Source organism: Exophiala dermatitidis, assembly GCF_000230625.1.
Source record: "Exophiala dermatitidis NIH/UT8656 unplaced genomic scaffold supercont1.2, whole genome shotgun sequence".
Taxonomy (NCBI): Eukaryota; Fungi; Ascomycota; class Eurotiomycetes; order Chaetothyriales; family Herpotrichiellaceae; genus Exophiala; species Exophiala dermatitidis.
In genome coordinates, this window is record NW_008751647.1 from 1,691,418 (window position 1) to 1,715,111 (window position 23,694).

Sequence of the window (23,694 nt, forward strand, 5' to 3'; positions counted from 1 at the left end):
CGCGTCACATTGAAACGCGCTCTGGAGTCTTCTCGGTCCAACTGTCTATGTGATCACACGCACTCGGGGTACCTTCTGATCCATGGACGCCGATGTTATCCAGATCGACGATAATGCCCATACTGTAAGGAAATCTTCACGTCCATCAGGTTGACCTCCCTGGCTGAACAGAACAGGGTTGCTACATCTTCAAACCCGCGGCACGCGACGAGCACGAGATAGACGACCGGCCAAAGAAGAAACGAAAGACCAATAACTCGCAGTCACAAGATGACGAGGCGGACCATGGCTTCTCATGGCCTGCTCTTCTTCGCGGTCGGGAGCCCGAGAACGCGATAGCGTTGCGCCAACAACAGTTTCAATTCCAGTGGGACAAACAGCAGACCCGGATCGCCGCAATCCTCAACGAGGTTGACGAGACTTACGTGAACGAAGTGTTGCAGTATGTTCGACAACCACATGAACACTCTCAGAGCATGGTCAGGACCGGACTACTTGTGTCGACTGCGGCGGGCAACGCTCAACGCGAACTCCTTCGAGGCTGGAAGAGCAAAAGATCAGTTGAGCAAGACCAACGAGAAGTCCTCCTCGAGATTTCGCCCGGCCACGCTCCCAACTTGCAGACCGTCCTAAAAAACTTGATCCGGATGGCCATCTGTCAAGACGACAGTATGGACGAATACATTGCGTTCCTGGCTGAGCAAAAGGCCATGATCCCGATGAATTTCGACCTGGAACTGCTTCAAAAGTACGTGCAGAAGAAGAATCTACAAAGGGTTATGTTGGTCATTTCCGAGGTCGAAACCTTCGACACGGGCATTCTCTCCGAACTAGTATCCATGTTCAGCTCCTGGTCTGATCGGATCCCGTTTGTGCTATTGATTGGGGTCTCTACGACGGTGGAGCTCTTCGAATCTCGACTCTCGCGCTCGACCGTCTCGCTCTTGGACGCAAGGGTCTTCGAGCCCTATCAGTCGGGGAAGCGGAAAGATCCCCTGTCAGCAGTCTACGAGGTTGTCCAGGACTCGGAGGATACCGAAGTGTTCCTTGGTCCGGCCGTCGTGAGCGTGCTTGCCGAACTGGCCGAAGACCAAAGCACCACTGCAGAAGCACTGACTGCCGCCATCAAATATGTCTTTATGTCGCATTTTTTTGCCAACCCATTGAGTATACTGTGTTCTGGATCGCTGTCGTCATTAGACGACAATGCTGCTCTCTGTCGAGCCATCCGCAACACAGCCAGTTTCAAGAGATACTGCGAGGCTCTTGTGCAAGGGGATGCAGAGCAGCGCCAGAGAGCCCATGATCTCCTTGCCTCCGATGAGACTTTGGTCAAGGAGGCATTGGACGCCATTCGACATGGCCAGCAGCGGTTGCGGTCGAGCCTCGTCGCAATCAGAACACTCGTGAAGATTTCTCAATATCTCGTCACCCCGAGCAGTACTAGTAACTCGTCGAGACCGCAGCCCACCTCCTCTCTTGAGATTCAGGCACAGCTCCTAGCGGCTCTGCCGGACCTTACGGAGACTGAAGTATTCGACAACGTCGACCTCGCGATCAAGCAGATGGACTTGTCCCAATTTCAGACTTTCTTGCACATGGTGGAGACCGGCGCGGAAGATCTGAAACTTTTCGAACAAGATCAAACCACCGGCACTGACATTCAGGAGACCGACGCTACGCACCAATTTCATACGCTCGCAGAAATCATCGACGCAGTCAATGACACCAGTGCCAACACTACCACGACAACGACGACTTCCTCCAGGAAACATCAAACGCTCCAAAAAGAAGACCACAACAATCTCGAATCCCTCACTGAAGCATTTCTGCGTCTTCTTACACGGTACATACACCATCGAACTTTTGGTGTTCCTGTTTCTCCAGACACCTCCAACACCACCTCCAATACCACAAAACCAGACACAAACACCACAGCCAGAAACACAACCACAACCACAAACAGAAATCCATTCCACGACATCCTCAGCGAAGCGTATACATACAACCTGAAATCGCCATTGTCGTCAATTCTCCGGCCGCGGGCACGACACAGTCTCGAACGAGCCCTCACACGACCCGCGGACTATCTTGGCTGCGAGTGCTGTTCCGATGGCCCTATTACAAGTTCCAAAACTAACAGGGCAACCTTGCCTCCTACAAGTTTGCTGTTGGCAATGCTCAATGAAGCGGGACATATTATCAACGTGAGAGATTTGTGGGATACTTTTCGCGACACGGTTGCGCCGGCTCTTGTGGCGGATGCGAAAGCGGACGCAAATGCAGACGGAGACGTGGCTGGTGCAAGGATTCAGGGTCGAGGGCGCAGAACAACAACAACCAAGGGACTAGAGGATGAAAACGACGATGACGATGACAATGACAATGACAATGGTGATGGAGTTGGTGGTGCTACTGGTGATGATGGTGGTGCAGGAGAAGAAGGTCAAGAAGATATCGACGCCGCTGCCGCGACCGTCTCGGCAGAACCAGAAATAGGAACAGACACAGAACGCCAGGCTCTGGCGCTGTTTTATCGCGCCCTCGCTGATCTGCGATACATGGGCTTCGTGAGGCCGAGCAAGAGGAAGCCTGGGGTTGACTGTATTGCCAAAACGGTGTGGATGGGGTTATAGGGCACAGAACGGAATTTACACCAATTCGATTCTGCGTTTGGAAATGGAACCAAAAACAGGAAATGACCTGATTACTTTACGTAGGGATGTCAGGTATGTATACTTACTTACCTGGTCACAAACCTATAGTCAGTATACTGCAGTTACAGCTGGAGTGCACTGAGCTGTTAGGCTACAGTACTATAGGACAAAAATCATCCAAGGTAAAGAACTTGAACTACTATTATGATGGTACTTGCAGCATCAACAAACGAACAGCATACTCGATGCCAACAACAACTGACGACACACCGTAAAGCTGCAATAGGAATACCCACTAACCACAGCATAAAAGGTGTCCCACAAGTACACCTAACTGTTAACCGATATCAATCAACCCTTGCAGTATAACATACAGTACCCCAAGAACAATACACATCTCATGGTTCTGATCGTCATCATTTACCATCACCGTCATTGGCATTGGCATCACCATCGATCACCGAATCGTGCATAACATCGCGTCAGATTGATGCCACTCCATCGTCTAACTCCCATCTGTGGTTCTGCAAAAGTGTGATCCGTAATCCGCAAATCTGGAGTTGGTAACTGTGGTCGCTGGTCTGCGGTCTGTCGTCCATCTATGCTTACCCAACCTGTCCCAACATATTCGTCCGGCGCCGTCGTCGTTTGGTCATCGTCATCATTGTCGTACATGCATCAACGCCCCAGCAGAAATTGAGTCCAAGTCGGTCTGAAGAAAACAAACCACCAAAGGGCCATATTCTGCGATAATCTCGATCTCTCCAAACAAAATCCAACGACAAAATCCAGCCGTTTAGTAAAATAGATCAATCCAATAACTCAAAGCATAAATCAAGCAATCATTCAAGCATTCAATCATGGCCTGCACTGGCGGTGCTCTTCGTCCAGGACCTCGAGGGCTCTTCCACCTCTCTCCGTCTCATTTACTCATCCTGAGGATTCGGGTGCCGTCTACACCCTCCACAAAGCTCGTGCGCACAACTCGGATCCATACAATGGGTATAACCCAGCGCGATGGCCGAGGGACTCCTGCACTGACAGCAGGTGACGATTGCAGCGGGTCCGTAGTACTGCGGCGGCCCGTGGCGTCGTTGACGACCGCCGTGGCCTTCAGAAACAGTGGAAAGCCCTTGCGGTTGTGGTTGCTGCTGCTGTTGCGGTTGCGGTCCCAGTGGTCCACCACTGGAACCTTGCGTGGGAGTTGGGTTGTCTTCGGTCAGATCCAAAGTCAAATCCGGCTCCGAATCAAGATCACCCATGTCAATGTCCTGATCTATGCCCCCTAGATGATTGAATTCAGGACCTGATCTTCTTAAACTTGTTCTCGCTCTTGAACCTGACCACGATGGTAACCCGAGTCGGTCCGTACGGGTCAGATGATTGATGAGCGGGGTCGCCGGGATCAAAGGAGACGAGAATGTCGGGAATCCAGATAATGACGAGTCGATATCGGTGTCAGCGTCGGCATCCTCGTCATCATCATCGAGAAACGAAGGAGATGACGATGAAGACAACACCCCTGAGGCCGACGATGTCGAGGCCTGTGACTCTGCCATGTTCCCACTTCCACCAGCAGAAGACACATCTTGGGAGTCAAAAGCCTGCTGCCGTTGCTGAGGAGGTGGATGGAGTTCTCCTTTTGTTTTGCCACCCCCTCTCAATTCAATCCAGTCCTTGGACGACCGGTTCTCCTTCTTGAAGTGGTCGGCGATGTGGTTGAAGCGAGCCGTCACTGCCTGGCCCCCATGCTCATCCTGCCGGATGATATCGTTGCAAAAGCCACACCAATACTGTCCCTGATAATTGGCGGCGATCTGGAAATACCCGGCACCGTCGTCCTCTTGCGCCAGATATGTTGGGTGTTCTTCACGCATATGCTGCATAAAAACTTCCGCATTGTAAAAAAACACCTTGTTACAGTCTGGGCAATACCAGCATTCTGGATGTTGGTGCTGCGATTGTTCATGCCTCTTCCAGTCATTTTTGCTGCCAAATGTCTTGGTGCATCCGTCCCAGGTGCATCCGTAGGGCTTATCATGCCGAGCCATGTGTTTTTTCAGCTCACTTTTGCGTTTTGTCACCTTTCCACAGCCCTCCCAGTGGCAGCGGAACACTCCCTTTCTAGTTTGCCTTCGTTTCTTGCCCATCGCTCGGTCAGTGACTGATGGCACAAGGCCTGGACTCCTACCCAAGGAGGAAAAGGGCGAACCGGCATTGCCATCGCCGCCGACCGGGGCGCCGGTTCTGCTTGATGATAGGTTCTGTAGGCCCGATCGGACCACATTGAGAATGTCATCATCCGAAAAGGAAAAAGCTTTGTCCTTTTCGGCGTTCGAGTTGTGGTTGTGTAAGAACGATTGGATTTCCACTTGCAACTTTTCGCCGAGTTGTCTTCTAGTCCCGTGGGACTGTTCTTCCGGAGGGATTACGTTGAGCCGAAAAGGCTGCTGGGGCGGAAGTGATAGGTCGGGGCCATTTGTGGCTGTACTTCCCGTGCTTCCGCCAACGTTGAGCAATAGTTCCTCTTGTCCTCTACTCAGTTCATCTGAAGGTGTAGCTTGGACGTCTTGCGGATAGTCAAGCTCTGCCGACCTCTCGTAGGTGGGCACGGCAACCGTATGGGGGCCAGGAATTCGACGTATCTGGTCATTTTCGACAGTGTATCTGATAGGAATGCTCATGGCTGGCGCTAGGTCGTTAGGAACAGCAACAGCCCAGGGATTATTGTTGTTGGAAGGCTCATAATCCATCAAGGAGCCTGAGGTAAACGCCTGTGGGAAATTGTTCGAGTAGCTTGCATAGTCGCTCTGGGACTGCGTCCTTTGCATGGGTGGTACAGAGGGTATAATGGGGTCGTCATGGGACAAGAGATAGGGAGGCTGTGCCTGTAGTCTTGAGGAAGAAATTGGGTTGGAAACATTCCTGCGGTGCAGATGCCGTGGCCACGCATTGCGGTGGTGTTGCATTGTAGGACGGCCCAGGGCGGGGTCGAGCGGTCTGCAATCGAGGCTCAAGGACCGTTCCATGTGATTGTCCGGGGCGGCAGGGGTATCATAAGACGAGTGATGCAGGACATAGTTGTTTTCGTAATCGTCACGAGAGTGCATGGCGGATGCCACCGAGCCGGAGGAAGGCATTGTGTCCATCTCCATATTGGTTGACTCCGGGTCATTGGAAGGATATTCTGGAGTCGATTGGTGCTGCTGTGATTGGTGCTGCTGTGATTGGTGCTGCTGTGATTGGTGCTGCTGTGATTGGTGCTGCTGTGATTGGTGCTGCTGTGATTGCTCCTGCTGTGATTGCTGCTGCTGTGATTGTCGCTGCTGCTGCTGCTGCTGCTCGTACCATTGTTCAGACAATTCTAGCAGGTGGTCTTCGTCCTGGTCTGGATGCATCTTTTTCAGATGCTGTTTGAAATTGTCCTTGCGAGGCCAGGGTTTCTCCGCCTTTGAACATCCTTCTGCAAAACATTTGTAGTCTTTGCTGTTGCGATTGTTAATACGATGGACGGATTTCAAATGCCTGTCGAGGTCATTCTTCGTAGCAAACGCCTTGCCCACACAGTGCGGGCATTCATACTCCCGTATGTGACGAGCGCGGTGTTTCCTGGAGCAGTTAGCGCTTTGAGAATGGCCCTGAGGCAATCAGAGCTTCTTCTTACCGGATGTCCGAATTGGTCCTCGATACGTAGCCGCATTCAGGGCAGACAGGTGTCAGGGGTGTTTGAGTATCCGTACTCTCCGCCACAGGCACTGACAAGGCTGAGGATTCACCGACTTGGCCATGTTCATCCCCGATGGAAGGGTTTGGGTAGATGGATGTTGAGTGGTCCATGGCTTCTCCCGCCGGGTCATCTACAGACTCGACTTCATGTTGGGATTTGCCACAGCCGGTGTCGTATGCGGAGTCTCTGAACGATTCTTGTCCACTTACTGCCGAGGGGACAAGGTCACGAGCCCCATCAACTTGATGTCGGTGTCTTTCAAGGTCGTTCAGCTCGACGCCAGCGGGAAGGGGCGTTGTCCTTCCTTCAGCAACAGGCAGATGTGTCCAGACCGCGTTAGATTGGCCTTCTGGATCAGGATAGCTCGTTGTGTGACCGACTACACCCTCGATATCGAGAAGGGTGTCAGCGAAGTCTTCGTAGCTAAACTCGGAGACAGGGTAAAGAGAAGAATATTGGTGGCCCCCTTGAAAGGAATCGCCAGAGGCCAGTGACTCCAACTGGTCCGCGGCAGAAGAAGGATTGCAATGGGTTGGCGGCAAGGAAGTCGTGGGAGTACGGTCAGGAGGCGAGAGGGCGGATAAAATGGCCTGATTTTCAGCCGCATCTGAAAGGGTGGGATGGGCTGTGTCAACCACCGTTGCTCCGCCCGCATGAGATAGAACGATTGATGCCTGGCGAGAATGGTTAATCGTCAAGAACATCACATAGTGGGTGGCTGTGTGGCAACATTACATTTGACCTGACTGTCCGCAACTGACAGGGCGGCCAATGAGAGGGTTGAGCAGGAGCCCCAGCCATGTTAACGGTTGAGGAGCTCGAACTGTAGTTCCTGCAATGCGCCTGTCAATGAGGGTCCACGCCATGTTTGCTAGACTTTGCCGAGCGAGTCACGGCATCGAGGCAACGGTATGACTTACTTGGGCTTGGATGTGGTGCTGAAGAGCGTATATGGTATGTCAGCGGTAGCAGGGCCAGCAAGGCAGGAGCCCGGGGACAGGGCGAGGTCAGGAAGTCTGTTGATTGAAAGGGTAAAGCACAGCCCGAAACAATTGAGGCTGGAAACAGCCCGAGGCGTCGAGCGTAAGGCCAGCCAATCAATGGGCAGGGCTATAGGTATGCAGCATGCTGTTGCCCGACTGGAAAATGAGGCGGAGGGCAGAAGCTAGAAGACGTAAGCCGTACTGTGGCAGGCCGGCGAGAGGGAGCAGGGACAGGATGGCGTGGAAGCAGAAAGAGCCAGAGCAAGAGTAGGAGTGCAGGTCAAGCCATCAATGACACATAAGGTCGGCCGTCCTCACGATGAACAGAGGAGCGAGGTTGAGTTTGGGTTGAATGGTGTTGGGTTGACGAGCAGGGAGGCAGTGCTGGGTTGAGGGCTCACCGTGGACGTTTATGAGGCTGACCAAATCCCCCTCCTTCCCTCGTAGAACGAGACTTGGCCGTCGGGTGCGTCGGCTGCCGTTATCCAGGAACCATCTTCGGGAGGAATATGAATGCAATGTTCAAGTCCGATACCTTCAGGGAAGAGGATTGCAACTCGTCCTAGTAGTATACATAACTACACAGAAAGTGGATGATTCGGAGGTTAAAGAAGACGATTGGAAGAGTGGGCACTGGTATCATATGCAATGTGGTTGATACGAGACGCAATACCCACAGCATGTCATGGCGGGGATGGATTGGATTGGAAAGAGAAATGGGCAAAAAGAAAAGAGAAGCCGTCGAGAGTCCCGCGGTTGAATCTGTGACCGGTGAGTGTTGAACCTCGAAGGTGTTGAAGTTCAGTTGGTGTTCAGTTGCGTGGCAGCCCGAACAACGAAGATGACGGGATGTCGACCGGTGAGGTATTGAGTACCGCCTGATACTCACAATGTTACAATTGGCGCCATGATGGGCGAATGAGCGATCGACACTGCCTGTTACTCGACCAAGTATTTGCCCAGACAGGGCAAGTCTGTACCGCCCGTACCGCTCAAGACATGGATGCCGCGAGTGAGGCAGCCAGGCAGCCGCGCTAACGAGTGACCACTACGTATTAGTAGGACCTGTAAAGGACTGTACAATGTACATTCAGGTTGTATCAAAGGAACATCCCGAAGACTCGGGGTTTCCAACCCGCACACCTACCAACCGACTGTCTCCCAAGATCAGAGATAAGGCAGGATTCGGCCTTGGATACGGAGGTCATCAACAAAGTCAACCTCGGGACACAGTACGTAGTGTTCCCACTGAGGACGGTTACCAGCGGCTGTCGATTTTCGGGACCAGAAAGCCGATGCTTCCCTCCGTCTAGACGCCTTCAAGTTACAAGATTGTACGGCATGTGGATAGGGACAGTGGTCACAGGATCCCTTTTGGACCTGACAATACAATGCACTGAGGTGCAATCAATGCCGAGCAGGACACACGAGTGCGGTTCCATAATAGTAGTCAGTACCTGGGTAGTCAGTACGGGTAGTGCCTTACAAATCCTCATCCTTCAGGTTGTCAAGAACACCATGTGATGCTTTACCAAGATACCACTACAGGTCCATAGCCTCACCGAAGTGCAGTGTTTGTACACTGGTAGCACGTCATACAGGCTGGTAGCCGATCCAACGCCTCAGCCACGCCGAGATCAAGCCAACACCAACAATATCTCCGAACCAGAGGTTTCTGCCTTGCCCTAAGCTTTAAAGAGCTAAATAAAGGTCCTGTACTTCAAACTTCAAGTTACGCTAGGTTCAAATTCCGCACATGTGTCGGGTTGAGAAACCGCTCTGCAACTGGAACTCTTGGACCTCGGGCTCGTAGAACAGGGTCTGAATCGCTCCAATTCGTCATTGTCATTGCTCGCACCGCATCGGTTCGTAAAAGAACCTACAGTAGTAGATAGATACTCGCTAAGATCAAACGCACCACCCAATCCTTCCCCATTGCATGCGAACAAACCGGGTCGCTGCCCAAAGCAAGAAGAAACGAAAATGTTTGTATCTTGGGTATCTCGAATGCAGACAAAGCGAAGATAGTTCAAAGCCCTCCCAGGAATGTGTCATCTCTTCCATGTGTCCAACAATCAGACACATACGTATGATCCCGTTCCAGCTGGAAACTCAAGCTAAAAGGGACTGTTCCGAGACAACAAGTCCACATCATATCCGACACTCACTTCTCATTCCATTTCATTCGTGAGAAAAGAAATCACTGCGTATACTGCATGTTTCCAGATCCAGGCTGGCCTTGCTGATGTCCAGCCTGAGGATCTTGAAACACAAAACCTTGGTTCATCGGGTGCAATCCCAGTCCTGCTGACTGGTTCTCCACACCGCCTGGTTGTTGTTGCCCCAAATGCTGGTTATGCTGCATGGACGGTGAGGCATATTGCAGACCATAGCCGGGCGTTGACTGCACGCCCGCACTCGAATACATGCCAGCCATTGGCATTGGTTGCGTATAATCAAGGCCACCAGTCTCAAAGAACTGGTCGCTATGATTGTAGCCCGTAGCTGTGACCGGCTGAGGCTGAGATCGTGGTGTCACCACTGAACTGTGCGGCGACACACTGTACTCGTGCGGACAATGTCCTACATCCCCTGGCTGCATGTACTCCGACGGCCCCATGTACATATGCGGTTGCTGTGGCATACTGGTCGCAGACGAGCCCGGAAACATGTTACCTGTCATCGGCACGTGCATGCCCGCCGTCATGCCGTCATCACTGTAAAAGCCAGCGTCGAACTGCTGATATCCGCCATGCCGGGACGGCCCGTGTCCTGACGCCGGGGATTGCCCGGCTGATGATGTCTGGTAGGCCGAAGTGGCGCTTCGAGGATACGGCGACAAGGTCGCGCTGGCGTCCATGGTGTTGTTGATCGTCCCAAGCCCAGTCGGGTGTGTTGAGGCTATCGCAGACGGAGGCGCTTGGTCGATTGGGCTGATGACTGTATCCGGCGCCACTTCACGTATTCTCACCAGCTGTAGGACAGGCAAGGCAATCTGTTCCAAGTGTTTGCCCATGTGTACCGACAGCTTTTTCCAACTCGAACATACATTCCCACAGAACCGGCACGGTTCATCGCGCGGCTTTTTGGTCGTCTCATGTCGGCACGAGTCAACCAGGCGCCACAGCTCGGCGTCCTCTGACCAACCCACATTGTTGTTGACTGCCTTGTTTTTGCTGCTGGCAGAGCCACGACTTCTGACTTTCGGCTCCTTCATCTTATGCTCTCGGACAAGATGTTGCACAAAATTGTCTTTGCGGTAGCAGATATGTGAACACTCTTCAATGTTACACTTCCACCACTCCAGGTGACGATGTAGTTCATTCTCGTGACGTACCCAATCTGCTTTCCGTTTGAACGACTTGGACTCAGGACAATGGGGAAATGTGCAGGAAAAGGGTTGGATGTCCTCATGTACGTGTTTCGTCCAGTCTGACGGCTTTTGGAACTTCTTGACTTTGAAGCAGAGTGGGCATTCTAATTCTGCCGGCAGCCGTTTTACCGGCGGTAAGGGGATGCCTGCTGGAAAAAGAGCCGGCGTGATGATGCCTTCGGTGAACCCGGACTCGTCGATTTCATCGTCGGCAGGATTGCACACTTGGAATTGGGTCAGAGTTGCCTCGGGGTCTTTAACGCTGACGCGCGGCGCCAGAAGAGCTGCCTCGCCGCCCAGGTCAAAACAAAACTTGCCCGAGGGACATTTCTGGTTCATCTGCACCGCGCGCGTATGTTTGATCTTGGTCTCCACCAACTTCTTGTAGCGGCGAATCTGCTCCTGGCCGATTCGCTCAATCATATATGGCTCCAATCGTGGGTTCAGTCTCCGGGCATGATCTCTGAACCCCTCCAGAGTAGGTGTGATCTCCTCTGCCCGGATCTCAAAGTCCATTCGAATAGCCACCTCATCCGCTTGATCGTCTTCGTCATCGTCGGCAGGGGCTTCTTCATTGTCAAGCACCTGCGCAGCCACAATGCGTTCGCGTTCATGCATGGGGGAAGCAAGTGTGGGAATGGGCGGACCACCGTGTCTTGTCATCAGTTCTGTCAACCCTGGGGTAGCAGAAGAGGATCTCCCATGCTTGGACACATCACTCTTGGACCGATGCTTCCTCAGAGCCTGGAGCGACCCCGACGACTTATGGGTGTCGGTGTCCTGGGTCATTGCGTTGGCTCGGCCAATCGCGGTGAGCTGGCCAGTCATGGCCATGAATGCGCTTCCGGTATCCAGTGGGGGCGATTTTGGCTTGCTGCTAAAACTGGGCTTTCTCTGGGTGGGTTTGATGGTGCCGATCGAACTTCGATGAGCATGTCCGCTAGTTGGGGCGGATTCCTGACCCTCGGCTGGCGATTCGGTCTTCACGTTGCTGCTGCTCCGCCGTGGTAACAGGCCACGGGCCTTGTTTAGAATACTGTTGCCCCGCTCCCGGCCCCGTTTGGAAAGGGATAGATGTCGTACCTGACTACCTTCCACAATGGATCTGACTTCGCTTTCGCTGAGACGACGGCGGGTTCCCCAAGTGGCTGCTCTTGATGCCGTCTCCCACTTGGCTGCTTCCTGATTAAACCGGTAGAGGGCCGCGTTCGATGTATCAGGTTGGTCTCTCGCATCGCTAAGTGAACCTCGCACAGGGTCTTGCCATGGGCTGCGCCTGTAAAATTGCCGTGGGAGAGGCTCCTGTAGCTCCGGTGGCGTGTCATCCTCAAGCGGCGGGAAAGACATGTTTGGAGAACCACGCTCCTCCAGTGCACGCGGCGACATGCGAGGTGATTCCGAGTGGTAGTATGTATCCAGGATTTGGTTTGTATGCCCCTCCATCTGGGACGAGGATATAGACTCCTCATCCGAAGACTCATCATCCGAGTCCACTTCCAGAAGCAGCCCGGGACCTGGGATGTTCTTGTCCGAGTACACCAGGCCGATCGCGTCCATCTGGCCTGTGGTATGAGCACGGCGTCTGCCGCCAGTGGTTAGGCCGCGCATGCTGGTCACGCCTTTATCTTTGTTATGGTGACCACCATCATCGCTCGTTTCGAGCCAAGTTTGCACTTCAGCATTTCGCTCATCTCTTTGACGCTGCTCCTCCAGCTCCTTAAGAGATAAGACCACATCATCTCCTCGCTGCATAGGTTCCAAGCCACTTCTTTGGGCCGCAGTAGCGGATGTGTTGTTGCTGCCAATGGGTGCAGGTGGCATAAGATGAGATGAATCCACGTTGGGATCCCCACCTCCGAGGTGGTTGTCAACACCTTCATCATCATCATCATCATCATCTTCCTCCTCCTCTTCATCGTCCACGTTCGAGCCTGTTCCACCCCGACTGCGCTTATTGGAATTTTGTGCCTGCGCCGTCTGTTTCCCATTGTTCGGTTCGGGTGCTTCGTAGCTCGAAACCATAACAACAGGACTAGGGGCGCGCATATTCGGGGACGTGCGCTGCCATGCAGATACTCCATGGTTGGGAGAAGGAGTAGAAGTATGATTTCGGGCGGTGCTAACTCTTAGATTCTGAGTCGCATGGTTTGTCTGGCTGCGGCCGTTGGAAGGTCGTTCCATATATTGGTCTTGACCCGGCATGGGAGACTCGGTCCCCCGCGAGAGATCAAGAGAATGGTCTATTGATGTGTTCAGCTTGGAATTTGCCAAATCGTGGCCAGACACAAAATCCGGCAAGGTCTCCTGTGCGTCTGGGTAGAAGGCTTGTAAGTCGGAGGACTGGGTGAACTCGTGGCTCCCGCCGTCTCCGCTCTGGTCGTAGTTGTCCAGAATGTAAGGTTGTTTGTCCTGATATACAAACTGTTGTTCCCAGATCAGCTCTTGCGGGGTGGTATGCTCGCTGACGTGGTTTTCTGAGGAGTATCCCGTGGTCAGGAAGTCATCAAAGGAAGACTCATGGTGAGATGTGTCCTCCTCTAAGCCGAGGGGATATGTCGACTGGGGAAGAGATGCTGGGCTGGCGACAGGGGCGCTAAAGATTTGATCGAAGGTCCAACAATCCAGTTCCGAACCCAGTCGTGGTGGTTCATGCGCTGTTTGCGTAGGGTTGGACGTTATGCTCGTACTGCGGTTATGACTCTGAAACTGTGCGGGACTTGACCGGTACGCTTTGGGCGCCGTCAAGGGAGATTGATGGGGGGTAGGTCTTTGAGTATTTCGTGACTGTGTGTTGGTGAAAGACATTCTTCCTTCGATATGGCCTGGAGGCGGATGCAGGAGATCCCCTCCTATAGCGCTCTGGTCCCGAGTGGGAAAGGTGTGTTCCGGACCAGATGTTCAAGGCGTTGAATCATGGCCCTGCCAGTAAGCCGATCGGCAACGAGGCTGTGGCTTGACGGTAGGATGCTAGGCAACGAGGCGACAGCAGGACCGGGAGCGAGCGAGGCTGCAATGGCACCTCTCGATATAGAAGCTCAGACAGAGAAACGGGGCGGTTTCCCGCAGGTTCAGTGATTGTGTGGAGACTGGCGCGCAGACAGTCAATGTACAAAGTAATGCCAGTAGGTCGATCCGACTACTAGGAAGCAGTAGAGGGTACCGGAAATGGATACGGTAAATGTGCGACACCAGGAAGAGTGTTCTGACACGAGTCGCACAGGGACTTGAGGTAGGATGACTGGTCGTACAGCGGAGTGAGGCTGAAGCAGATCGGATCAATTGGACCTCAATGGGGATTGGAGCGGAGGATTAGCTTGTGTCGTCGGGCAGACTGCTGGGCAGACTCGAACAGCATGGGAGGCAGAGAGCCGGGGTTGGTCATGTACGCAGATGAAGGACAGTGTTTCGCGGTGGTCGAACGGAGGCTGCGCCCTCTGAGCCGAGAGACGGTCGATCAATCGGTCACTCGATTGGAGAAGCCGGTGCTAGTAGTTGGCGGCCGACAATGGCGTAGGGGAGAACTGTGCAGCGGCGCAAGTGGTAGGATAATAAGACAGAAGAACGGTCAATGGCATCAGGGTCGACAACGCTGCGGAGACTGTTGCTGTGTGTGAATGCCTCGAGGATAGTGGTGAGGATGTCCAACCTGAAGTTGCGGGTGTTCACGTTGGTTGCGGCTTGCGGCTGCGGACTACTACCAGGTAGTATGCCACTGCGACCGCTGGAAGGTGGGTTTGGAGCATTGGCAGCGGCCAGTCAATGGGAAAGCGCAGCGAACGGTGGGTAACGGTGGAGCACTCGGAGGAGTGGGCAGACCGACCGACCGAAGACAGCCACAGCCAAAAGGCGACCTCACATACCGCAGTCGAGCAGCCACGGCCACAATCTGCCCTTACAACATTATTGTACTCACTTACTACCGACTATCCACGTACCCACTACTGATTTTGTCCATTTGTATAGCCCGTCGGGGTCAACTCCACAGCCGGAGCCACTGACAGTCAATGCTGCGTCGCACAATCTCAAGCCGGAGATATTATGAAGTAACGAGCACAGCCTCTGCGGGTGCCTTGCAGCCCCAAACTTGAACTGCGCAGCCACAGAAATAGTGAGCTAGTAGTGGTCGCGATGCAGACATATTAGCGCCAGAGTCAGCCATCGCACTGCTAGTACAGATTGTAAACGACAGAATTGACACCAAAGCTATCCATCTCCAATAGAAACCGAAGCAGTTCGAGAAGAGAGACTGACAACAGCCCAGGGCAGCAGAACGTGGCCCGTGTTCCTCCTCAAATCCCTGTCCTGTCCCCGTCAGCCACGGCGTGCAGAGTGGGCTTTGGTTTTCACGACGAAGGTTTCGGGCCACGGCATCACAACCCGGAGTCAGCCTTATCGGCGTCAAGATTATTATTCCCCGGTTACGGCTGTCTGAATTGGTCGCCCATCTCCAACTGCAGTGCAGCGCCCGAACAGTTATCTCACACCGGCTGCACAACTTGAAGCTGTCGGTTGCAAGTCGTAGTAGTTCTGGCGCACTTGTGGCAGACTCCCCTAACACTGGGTGCAAGTTTTGAGAATACAGTATAAATGTCTATAGCGACAGAGCCATGCGCCTCCAGCGCACCAATGCAGCATTCCAAGGGCGCTATGTTACAGTACAACTACATATTGATTACCCAGGCTAAGTACATAAGGAACCTGCTAGTACAGTATATCGTACAATGTAGATTTCGAAGAGTACTCATCCAATGTAAACCGCCTTTCCATGTCATCACATCAGAGAAAAGAATGTGTCCTGCAGATCCTCCCTCTCGCAGCTCATGTCATCTTGCTTGGGTCACGCGAGAGTTCTGACGTAGCACCCTTCCCTGTAGATAAACGCAGCGTCCCGGCGTTCGGGGCCGTTGAGGGCTACTTCTTGCCGGTGTCCGGCCCGGGTCTCGATACATGCTGTGAGTCACGACTTCGCCGACAATGTGCGGCCGCACCCACAGCACGATGTCGGAAGGACTGGTGGCAGCTCCATCGTCCCAAGTGGTGTCTGATGTTGATGGCATGACAGAGTGAATGAAATTCCATTCCAGACGTGCTCGGCGCCAGGTCTGCACCGCTCGTTTGGCCACAACGCGGACAGCTTGGAGCAGCCCTGGCATATCCCCATCCAAGGTCGACACTCCAATTGCTTCCATAATGTCTCTGCTGAGTCCTGTTGCTGCGGCCATCGCAGCTTTGCGGCCCCTGTTTCCAGTATAGATCGCTCTCATCATTATGGCCCTCCAGATTGCCTCTCGGCGGAAGCTTTTTGCTCTGATGTTTGCCGAGAGTAAAGCCAAAATTCTCTCAAGATCATCCCAGCCGTCCGTCCCATAGGCTGACGTGAACAAGAAGGGCGCAAATATCCGCTGATGTATGATGCTCCAAACTTGACCCGATACCAACAGAGACCGGAGAAGCTCTGCAGCCTCGGTAGTATCCGACACATCGGGCATACCGACCATCTTGAACGTGTCGCCATGGTCTGCGTTGTGCCCCGGACTGTGGTTTAGGATGTATCGGGCAAGTTTTTCCACCGAGGATGCCAGCTGGTCGAAGGCGTGTAGACTAGATTTCAGCCGTCAGTGGCGTATAGCCTGGATTGCCCGTGCCGAGAGACATATCCAACAATATCCTTCCCACACGCCTGGATCAACTCACAAGAATTGGTCGCCACTCCGTCCGGGTTTGCTTGAAACAACAAGGCCAAAATCCTGGAGCAGTCGGTCCATTCGGTCGCTTTCAAAGTGCCATTGTGCCTGTTTGTCCTTGAGACTGCGCATCGATTGGGCCAGGGCGGCGTGGTGATTCAAAGCCTGTTCGTGTTGACTGGCCAGGCTTTCATACGCCTTGCGTGCTTCGTTGAGGTTCTCCTTCAAAGAGTCAATCACGTCTTGCTTTTTGGCCAGCTCGGTCGTGGTGGCCTGTTTCTCAGACTGAGCAGCTTCCAACTCAGCTTTCCAGTCAGCCTCCCGGCGACTATGCTCTGTCTCCTTGTCTGCGAGTTGTGCTTCAGTCGTTTTCGAGATCTTTGCAATTTCCTCCTCGTGGGACCTGCGAAGCAGGCTTACGTCTTCTTCGTGCTTGGCTCTCATCTCGGATAGTTCAGTTGCCATCTTGTCAACCTCCTCCTTGTGCTCTTGGGCGCTCTCTTGCGCTGTTGTAGCCATCTTCTGCAGCTCTTCTTGATGCCGTCGTGTCAACTCGGTCAGTTCCGCGGTCTTGTTCTCCAAGGAAGCCTCGTGCTCCGAGACAATAGCTCGGACAAAGTCCAGCTCCTTCTTCTGCTGAGTATGTTTGGTGATCATGCCGGCAAGATCGAGTTGGACTTTGGAAAGACCTCCTTTGTTCTCGGCCAGTAACTTTGAGTGCTCATGTTCTTTCTCGGCGAGTTCCTTCTGATGGGCATTTTTCAGTTCCGTCAGCGTACTCTGGTGATGGTCGTGGTCATCAGCGGCTTGCTTCTTCAGACTTTCCACTGTGGACTTGAGAGCCTGTCCCTCTATGACCAGCTCTTCCGTTCTGTCCTTCTGCCTGCTTGCCTCCTGTTTCAGGAGATCATACTCAGTACGCAATTTCTCCAGCTCCTCTTTAACCAAGGGAAGCTCGTCGGCCATCTCCTGAAGGTGCGCTATTTTACCATTACATTCCGTAACTTCCCCCTTCAGCTTGATGTTTTCCATTGCTTGATCGCCTATGATCCTCTCATATTCTGACTTGGACGCGCTCAGCTCGATTCGTAGTCGGGCAACATCTTGCTCATATTGGGTCTCTGCTCGCTTTACCAGATGATCTTTTTCGGACAAGAGTCCCTGGGACTCGCGGTAATAATGCAGAAGCCGGTCTATGTCAGGAAGAACACTGGCAACCTTCTCCAAAAGCTTGGCACGCTCATCCTCAGCCCCCGCGGAGCCAGATCTGGGGATGACTTCGGCACCCATGAGACCCATATTCGCGGCTGCAAATGCACCTGGATACATTGCGGCATGGAAGGGAGGGCTGTTCATCAAGGGTAAATGGTATGGGTACGGATATACAGCCTGCTGGGGAGGAGGACTGCCGACATGGTGTAGCAAGGGTGATTGGCTTGGTGATGTGATTGCAGAGCGCGCTGCCGGCAATGATTCATGGGGAAGCATGGCGTCGGACACCATTGGCAGGCTGGACGTCATGGCCACAGGGACTTCCTGCTCTCCTAGATCAGCCAGCGCTGGAGAAAGTGCAGGGTGGAGCAGAGTAACTGAAGCTCTTGGATGTGGTGCAGGCAGCGGGTTGCTGGGAGAAGGCGGCGGGTTCCGAGCACTGTTGGTATTCGACACGTCTTGAAGAAGAGATGTAGACCCCTGAGGCGGTGGCGGAACAACATCGTTCGCCACTGCATCTTTGGAAGTCGTACCTGGCGATGCTGCGACGATGGTAATAGGGGAAGATGGCGTACTCTTCCGCGGTAGTACCTGTGAAGTCGGACGATCAGGATTTTCTTCGTCTTCGTCGGTCACCGTTGGTTGCAAGGACGTCACCGGCGGCAGCGGTCGTGCTTCGTTGACCGGGATGGTAGGTTCGGCGCCCGTATTCTCCGATCCCACGGGCGCCGCGACTGTTGCGACATCAGGTCCAGCCTGTGTAACTGACGATTGTTTTGCGACCGGAACATTAGATTGGCCCAGCCCATTTTCAGACTGTTGCACGACTTGCGGTTTCACCTTGGCGACAGAAGCTGGTCTCTGCTGCTTCTCTTCTTCATGCATTGTCCTGGCATTCTTGCTGGAGGGCACGGAGCTTGTGGAGCGCCGCGACGGAGGCGTAAATAGGTCGGGCTGCCTCGGATCAAGTGGTCTCTGTCGGTGGATGTAGACGGCCGGTGAACCAGGCCGGCTGTTTCTCGGAACAGCAACCTCGTCCAGAGTTCTGGATAGTGTTTTCGATAACCTCAAAGAGGCAGAGCTAGACGCTCTACTGCGATTGTTCTCGGAGGATTCGCCCTGACTGCCGCGGCGACTCCTCGGCTTTGCATTGGTCTGGTAGGTAGTAGTTGACATGGTGACGAAAAGCAGACAGGAGCCAGAAAGATGGCCTGAGCTGCTAGAAAGGATTGCAATAGAAAAGACGTTAAAGGACTTAAGACGTCTCACCAGCACAAAATCGATCAAGTAGCCAGTCTCGTCCGGTTAGTGTAATAGCGCATAGTACTGTACCTACGCATTACTAGTATATGCAGGAACAACAACAAGCACAAGAAGCACAGACAGAAGGGACGGCAAGATAAACATTTTGTCGCCGGCAGCGAAAGATTTGCAACAAGAGAACACAGTCATCATCGCTTGAAAGCCGGTTCAGGAATAGTTGTCGGCACCTACTAAGGCGTTTTGCTGCCCAATGATGGATTTGAATGGCGATCGTCTTGCCCTCTTCCTTCGAGCTAGGGAGATTGCATGAACCATTGCACTCACTCACCTGCAGTCTTCTGAAGACCGATTGGGTATCAAGGGTCGCGTGGCAGGAAGTGATTGGTTTGCAAGAGGTTTGAAATAGCAACAAGTTCAAGTTGAAGTTCAGCCTGATGAACGAAAGTTCCCGGCAGATCACGTGCAGTGGTCAGCGCCCTGCTGCCGCCCAAAACAGGACTAGCTTCGACTACGACCTGTGTGGTCCAACTTCAGTTCACACGTCAGGCTGGAATACCTTGCGCCTGCGCCTGGAAATAGACCGTTCTACACTGCATCAGCCATGTCGTTTGTGTCGAGAGGGGCCAGAGCCGCACTCCGGCCAGTGAGGCGGTCAGTTCGACACCAACCACGCAGATACGCCGGGCACGAAGCTGGCCACGGTCATGGAGAGACCCATCACGGAGAAAGTGCTCTGCACGTAGATGCAGGCCCGCGCACGGAACACTTTGGCGTAAGGATGCTCTGGTGAAGGTGGAGATATGGCGGACCGAAACATGCTGACCGCTGGCCAGAAAGGATTCTACATCACAATAGCCGCGGTGCCGTTGGCCATCCTATGGTATTCTGCTGCGAGCTCGCCCGGAGACAATGCCTGGTCTCGATTGGTCAAGAAATATGAAGCTGGCAAGCAAGAAGATGCGAGAGCAAATATCATACATACGACAATGATGGAGGCTGCTGCTGCAGACCGACAACTCTTTTCTTCGAGCCCGCGAGACGACAGTGGTTCACCATTACGAATGCCAGAGTGCGTTATCTCCTGGTGTCATCTTATGTTGGATATATGGGACTGACGCTCAACTATAGGACAATGAACTTTGGCTCGCCTTGGAACGTATCTGCCGGTCGCGGTACAGCTGACTTATCAGAACTCGCAAAATTCTATGAAGAACGGGACAGGAAAGCGGAGCGGGCCCGGCTGCAGCGACTTAAGGAGAACAACGGTGTTTCGATCTATGATTAAGTTATTGCTGTCGCCGAAGAAATGGGTTTGGTTCTGTACATACGAGCAAATTGCACACCGATGGAACCACTAGAGATAAATCTGTGTGCCTCGCAATGGGGCTATGACGCCCTCGTCAAAATCTCATCATTCTTCGGACAGCTCATGTTTCCCGAACTCATTGCGCTTCGTTTGTTTCGTTATGTTACATTGGAGCCATTTCAAAAAGCTGCTGCACATGCCCACCACAAGCAAGAATTCTCAAACTTCAGAGGTTCTCTCTGGGACCTTCGCCCGGCTCGCCAATGAGGGTGAGGAACGAGTTATGCACTTCGTCAGTCAAATCGCTGGCCTGCAAACTCCTCTGACGCTTTGCAAAAGCGCGTCGCGAACATTCCCTTGTGATTGCACTTCCGCCAAATGCAGCAACCAGCAACGTTTCCTCTCTGCTCATCTTGTCCTCGCCCACATCCCACAGATCCTGGTGGTAAAGTTCACGCCAAGCGAGGAAAGTGCCGAGAGACCCTGTCAGTGTATCACCTTGACCGCCAGCCCGCTTCAATCCTCCTTGAAGATCGCAGATTGTAGTGTCTATGCCCTGGGAAATGAAGTCTACCGCGCCCTTCTGGATGATGCACACACCACCTAGTATCTTGGAGACATCCTGACACGCCTTTTCCGGATCGCCTTTGGTTTGATCGTAGCCCACCGACTTGGCCAGACGGCCAAACTCGACCACATTCGGGGTCAGGATGCATTCCTTGTGGCCTTTGACCAGATCGGGGTCCGTTTGCACGAGCCACAGAGCATCAGCGTCCAGCACCATTGGCACGGGCGGGTTATGTTTTCTTGCAGCAGTAATGATTGCCTTGACCTGTTTCTGGGTGACCACGTCACGGCCCAGGCCCGGCCCAATAACCAGCACATGCAGCCGTGGAAGCATGTCCAGGATCGGTTTGGCCAGCTCTTCACCCGAGGCGTCGCTGTCCTTTTGTGCTTGTGATATCGAAGCCGTCGACCGGAGGATCGGAGACACCATCAAGTTTGGAGAGTATGATTTGATCGTCTGCGCAGCCGAGGGTTCGCAGAAGACGTAGGACAGATCGCAGCCCAGCCGTGCCGACGCCATGGCCGAGAAGTACGGCGCTCCCGTATAGTCTGCGCTGCCACCGATGACGGCAACTCGACCCAGCTGTCCCTTGTGGAATTTCTCGAGCATGGGAGGGACAAGTTTGCGGACTTTGGCCAGCATGGCGCGCGTAGAGGCCGACATTTTGATCTCGCTGGGGTTCGAGTCGGAACTCATTGGATTGCTCAGGGTCTGTAGATGGGATATGAGACGAACTATTAGATCAGAGCAACAGAACCAAAGCTGGATTTATGGGAAGAAGAGCAACTGATCAGCAGCAGTAGCAGCAGCTGAATGGCAGCGGGCAGCGGGCTGGAGGGCGGGCATGTTTTCTCACAGATGTTCAAGTTCAGGGTTCAACATGTCCAAAAGTGATGTCACAACTCGAAGCTGCTCGCGTCACGATAACCGAGAGAGCTTGTCCACCACTCGAATCACCGCCCCTTTTTACCGGCTGCCAGTGTTCAGGTTCTGCTTCGATGCGAGATTGTTTGCCTACCAAGTCAGATGTAGGTGCTTATCATTACTGTCCTGTATCAGAGAAAGGGACACTTTATGTAGCAGAAAATCAAGGGTGCAAGAACTTGCAACTATGCGTCATCCGTGAACTTTTGTACTATGTACACTATCTACACGCACTATGTGAATGGCAATGAAATGAAACACAATCTATGGTTCTAAAGATCGGCAGATACATCCGCCTTTCCAGCCACAACCGTCTATCTCCTTTCAGCCTTGTCCCACCGTGTCAGGGTACCGTGAAGGCTCCGATTACGAACACCGAAGACATCGCGCCTGATCCCTGTCAGCCTGTCCTAGACTGGGTACACACTGATTCTGACACGTTCCTGAGGAGACTAAGCCCTTGCCACCACTTCCGCGTAATGGCTCGCAAGGCTCACGATCTGTTCCTCGTAGCTCTTGAACTTGAAGTTGAACACTTTCTCGGTCTCGCTGGCATCAAAGGGCATGGGCAAGGATTTGAGTGATCCGCCGAGAGGGAAGACGCCTTTTTTCACCTCCTCAGGGAAGTGTTTCTTCACAATGTCGATGGCATCGTCCCATTCCACAGGTTTATCACCGCGGTAGTTGATCCCGAAATTGCGGTTGCCTTCAACGCGAGAATCCAGGGAAGCTATATGAACGAAAGCAACGTCATCCACGTGGCAAACAGCTGCTGGCACTCCAACCGGGTTGTGTCCGCCCATCAGTGGGATCATCGGAACCCCATTCGAGCCAGACCTGACGCTCTCCGGGGTCGTCGCCAGTTCGTTTTTGCCAATGACGAAGCTAGGCAGGATGTTGACAACGGTGAAGTGTGGCTTCTCCTTGGCGATAAAGTCGCGCGTACGGTTGAATGCCAATCTCTTGCCGGCACCATATGCAGCGAAACTATCGCTGTACGGTCCTTGGGGATCTGGCTCGACATTGTCCACGGTGAATTCCCGTAGTTCCGATGGAAGGACTGCTACGACGGACGAAGTGATGACGATACGTTGGATGGATGGCTGTTTGAGCGCGGAATGAAGGATGCCAAGCGTGCCCCGGATGGCTGGATTGACGACGTGTGCTTCGAGATCCTCCGAAGGATGGCCCAATGGAGATGCAATATGGACAACAAAGTCAACACCTTTCAACGCCTCGTCGAAGGCACCATCCTTTTCGATATCGGGCACGACAACGAAAGAAAGCTGCGCCAGATAAGGTTGGATGGACGCCGCAGCCTTGATCTGGGCGGTCTTTGCTTCCGATCGAACAGAGGCGCGGACGTGGTAGCCTCTTGACAAAGCCTCGACCAAGGTCCTGTACCCAACGTGACCCGTCCCGCCGGTCAACAGAATGAGCCCGCCCGCCATTTGGTAAATGTTCTCGAGGAAGGTAGCGTTGGATTAAGTGGTATATGTCGCGGGTATCGCACGGTTTCCTCAGTCGAATTCTCCACAAGCTGTTGACAGACTCACCAGCCAAGCACTCCGGACATCTCAGATTTATAGCACTGAGGCCCTTCGGCCTTGCTTACTGGACTTGGACCACAGACACACCCCACAAGGGCCAAATATTCCAAGATGGGCAGAATTGAGTCAACACTTACAAAGCAGGAAGTGAGTAATCATAGCCTCCTTACAGGCACCAACCTGTCATCTGACGGGCGCCTACTTTGGAGGCGTTCGATTGGGACCAGGTGCAAGGGACTTTCACATTTACTCGCCCAGAATAGGTGTCCGACGGATTTTTTGGATAGTTTTTGAGATTAGTGATCATACAACAAGCGTAAGGTATGTGGGTTTTAGCTGGTTGGTGCCTGGAAGCAAATCTGTGAAACTGTCACGCTCGGAGTTCCACGTTCCGAGTCCGACGGCAGCGACCGTGACTCTCTTGGCGGTGACCGATGCGCGTCGGGC

The 23,694-nt window shown here is 53.2% G+C and overlaps 7 protein-coding genes across 8 annotated transcripts; 2 read left to right on the top strand and 5 right to left on the bottom strand.

Annotated features, from left to right (window-relative positions):
- Positions 1 to 82: 82 nt before the first annotated feature.
- HMPREF1120_02121 (origin recognition complex subunit 3) lies at positions 83 to 2,636 on the top strand (the record flags this gene model as incomplete). Its single annotated transcript, XM_009156154.1, has 2 exons — positions 83 to 124; positions 177 to 2,636. The coding sequence occupies 2 exons, from the start codon at positions 83 to 85 to the stop codon at positions 2,634 to 2,636; spliced, it is 2,502 nt and encodes an 833-aa protein (XP_009154402.1).
- Positions 2,637 to 2,833: 197 nt separating this feature from the next.
- HMPREF1120_02122 (uncharacterized protein) lies at positions 2,834 to 8,506 on the bottom strand. The gene is made up of 5 exons (XM_009156155.1): positions 7,769 to 8,506; positions 7,305 to 7,549; positions 7,120 to 7,216; positions 6,322 to 7,058; positions 2,834 to 6,266 (listed from the first exon to the last, which is right to left on the bottom strand). Exons 3-5 carry the CDS (start codon positions 7,183 to 7,185, stop codon positions 3,584 to 3,586), a joined length of 3,486 nt encoding a protein of 1,161 aa, XP_009154403.1. The 5' UTR covers positions 7,186 to 7,216; positions 7,305 to 7,549; positions 7,769 to 8,506; the 3' UTR covers positions 2,834 to 3,583.
- A 274-nt stretch (positions 8,507 to 8,780) lies between these two features.
- On the bottom strand, positions 8,781 to 14,479 carry HMPREF1120_02123 (uncharacterized protein). Its single transcript, XM_009156156.1, has one exon. The coding sequence runs from the start codon at positions 13,543 to 13,545 to the stop codon at positions 9,568 to 9,570; it is 3,978 nt and encodes a 1,325-aa protein (XP_009154404.1). The 5' UTR covers positions 13,546 to 14,479; the 3' UTR covers positions 8,781 to 9,567.
- A 761-nt stretch (positions 14,480 to 15,240) lies between these two features.
- HMPREF1120_02124 lies at positions 15,241 to 19,283 on the bottom strand. 2 transcript variants are annotated; one of them, XM_009156157.1, is made up of 2 exons: positions 16,435 to 19,283; positions 15,241 to 16,341 (listed from the first exon to the last, which is right to left on the bottom strand). In XM_009156157.1, exons 1-2 carry the CDS (start codon positions 18,810 to 18,812, stop codon positions 15,564 to 15,566), a joined length of 3,156 nt encoding a protein of 1,051 aa, XP_009154405.1. In that variant the 5' UTR covers positions 18,813 to 19,283; the 3' UTR covers positions 15,241 to 15,563. The 2 variants fall into 2 exon arrangements, with proteins under 2 accessions (XP_009154405.1, XP_009154406.1); XM_009156158.1 differs by having other exon boundaries at positions 15,241 to 19,283.
- A 431-nt stretch (positions 19,284 to 19,714) lies between these two features.
- On the top strand, positions 19,715 to 20,184 carry HMPREF1120_02125 (uncharacterized protein; the record flags this gene model as incomplete). Its single annotated transcript, XM_009156159.1, has 2 exons — positions 19,715 to 19,968; positions 20,028 to 20,184. 2 exons carry the CDS (start codon positions 19,715 to 19,717, stop codon positions 20,182 to 20,184), a joined length of 411 nt encoding a protein of 136 aa, XP_009154407.1.
- Positions 20,185 to 20,311: 127 nt separating this feature from the next.
- On the bottom strand, positions 20,312 to 21,856 carry HMPREF1120_02126 (YjeF). The gene is made up of 2 exons (XM_009156160.1): positions 21,630 to 21,856; positions 20,312 to 21,484 (listed from the first exon to the last, which is right to left on the bottom strand). The coding sequence occupies exon 2, from the start codon at positions 21,467 to 21,469 to the stop codon at positions 20,432 to 20,434; it is 1,038 nt and encodes a 345-aa protein (XP_009154408.1). The 5' UTR covers positions 21,470 to 21,484; positions 21,630 to 21,856; the 3' UTR covers positions 20,312 to 20,431.
- A 4-nt stretch (positions 21,857 to 21,860) lies between these two features.
- Positions 21,861 to 23,584, bottom strand: HMPREF1120_02127 (cinnamyl-alcohol dehydrogenase). Its single transcript, XM_009156161.1, has one exon. The coding sequence runs from the start codon at positions 23,146 to 23,148 to the stop codon at positions 22,150 to 22,152; it is 999 nt and encodes a 332-aa protein (XP_009154409.1). The 5' UTR covers positions 23,149 to 23,584; the 3' UTR covers positions 21,861 to 22,149.
- Positions 23,585 to 23,694: the final 110 nt, after the last annotated feature.

Coding starts and splice junctions, on each gene's coding strand:
- HMPREF1120_02123 (XM_009156156.1), bottom strand. CDS start 13,545: ATGTCTTTCACCAACACACAGTCACGAAATACTCAAAGACCTACCCCC.
- HMPREF1120_02122 (XM_009156155.1), bottom strand. CDS start 7,185: ATGGCTGGGGCTCCTGCTCAACCCTCTCATTGGCCGCCCTGTCAGTTG. Junction 7,059..7,119: donor TGCGGACAGTCAGGTCAAAT/GTAATGTTGCCA, acceptor CATTCTCGCCAG/GCATCAATCGTTCTATCTCA. Junction 6,267..6,321: donor AGGACCAATTCGGACATCCG/GTAAGAAGAAGC, acceptor TAACTGCTCCAG/GAAACACCGCGCTCGTCACA.
- HMPREF1120_02126 (XM_009156160.1), bottom strand. CDS start 21,469: ATGAGTTCCGACTCGAACCCCAGCGAGATCAAAATGTCGGCCTCTACG.
- HMPREF1120_02124 (XM_009156157.1), bottom strand. CDS start 18,812: ATGTCAACTACTACCTACCAGACCAATGCAAAGCCGAGGAGTCGCCGC. Junction 16,342..16,434: donor CGGAGTGGCGACCAATTCTT/GTGAGTTGATCC, acceptor GCTGAAATCTAG/TCTACACGCCTTCGACCAGC.
- HMPREF1120_02127 (XM_009156161.1), bottom strand. CDS start 23,148: ATGGCGGGCGGGCTCATTCTGTTGACCGGCGGGACGGGTCACGTTGGG.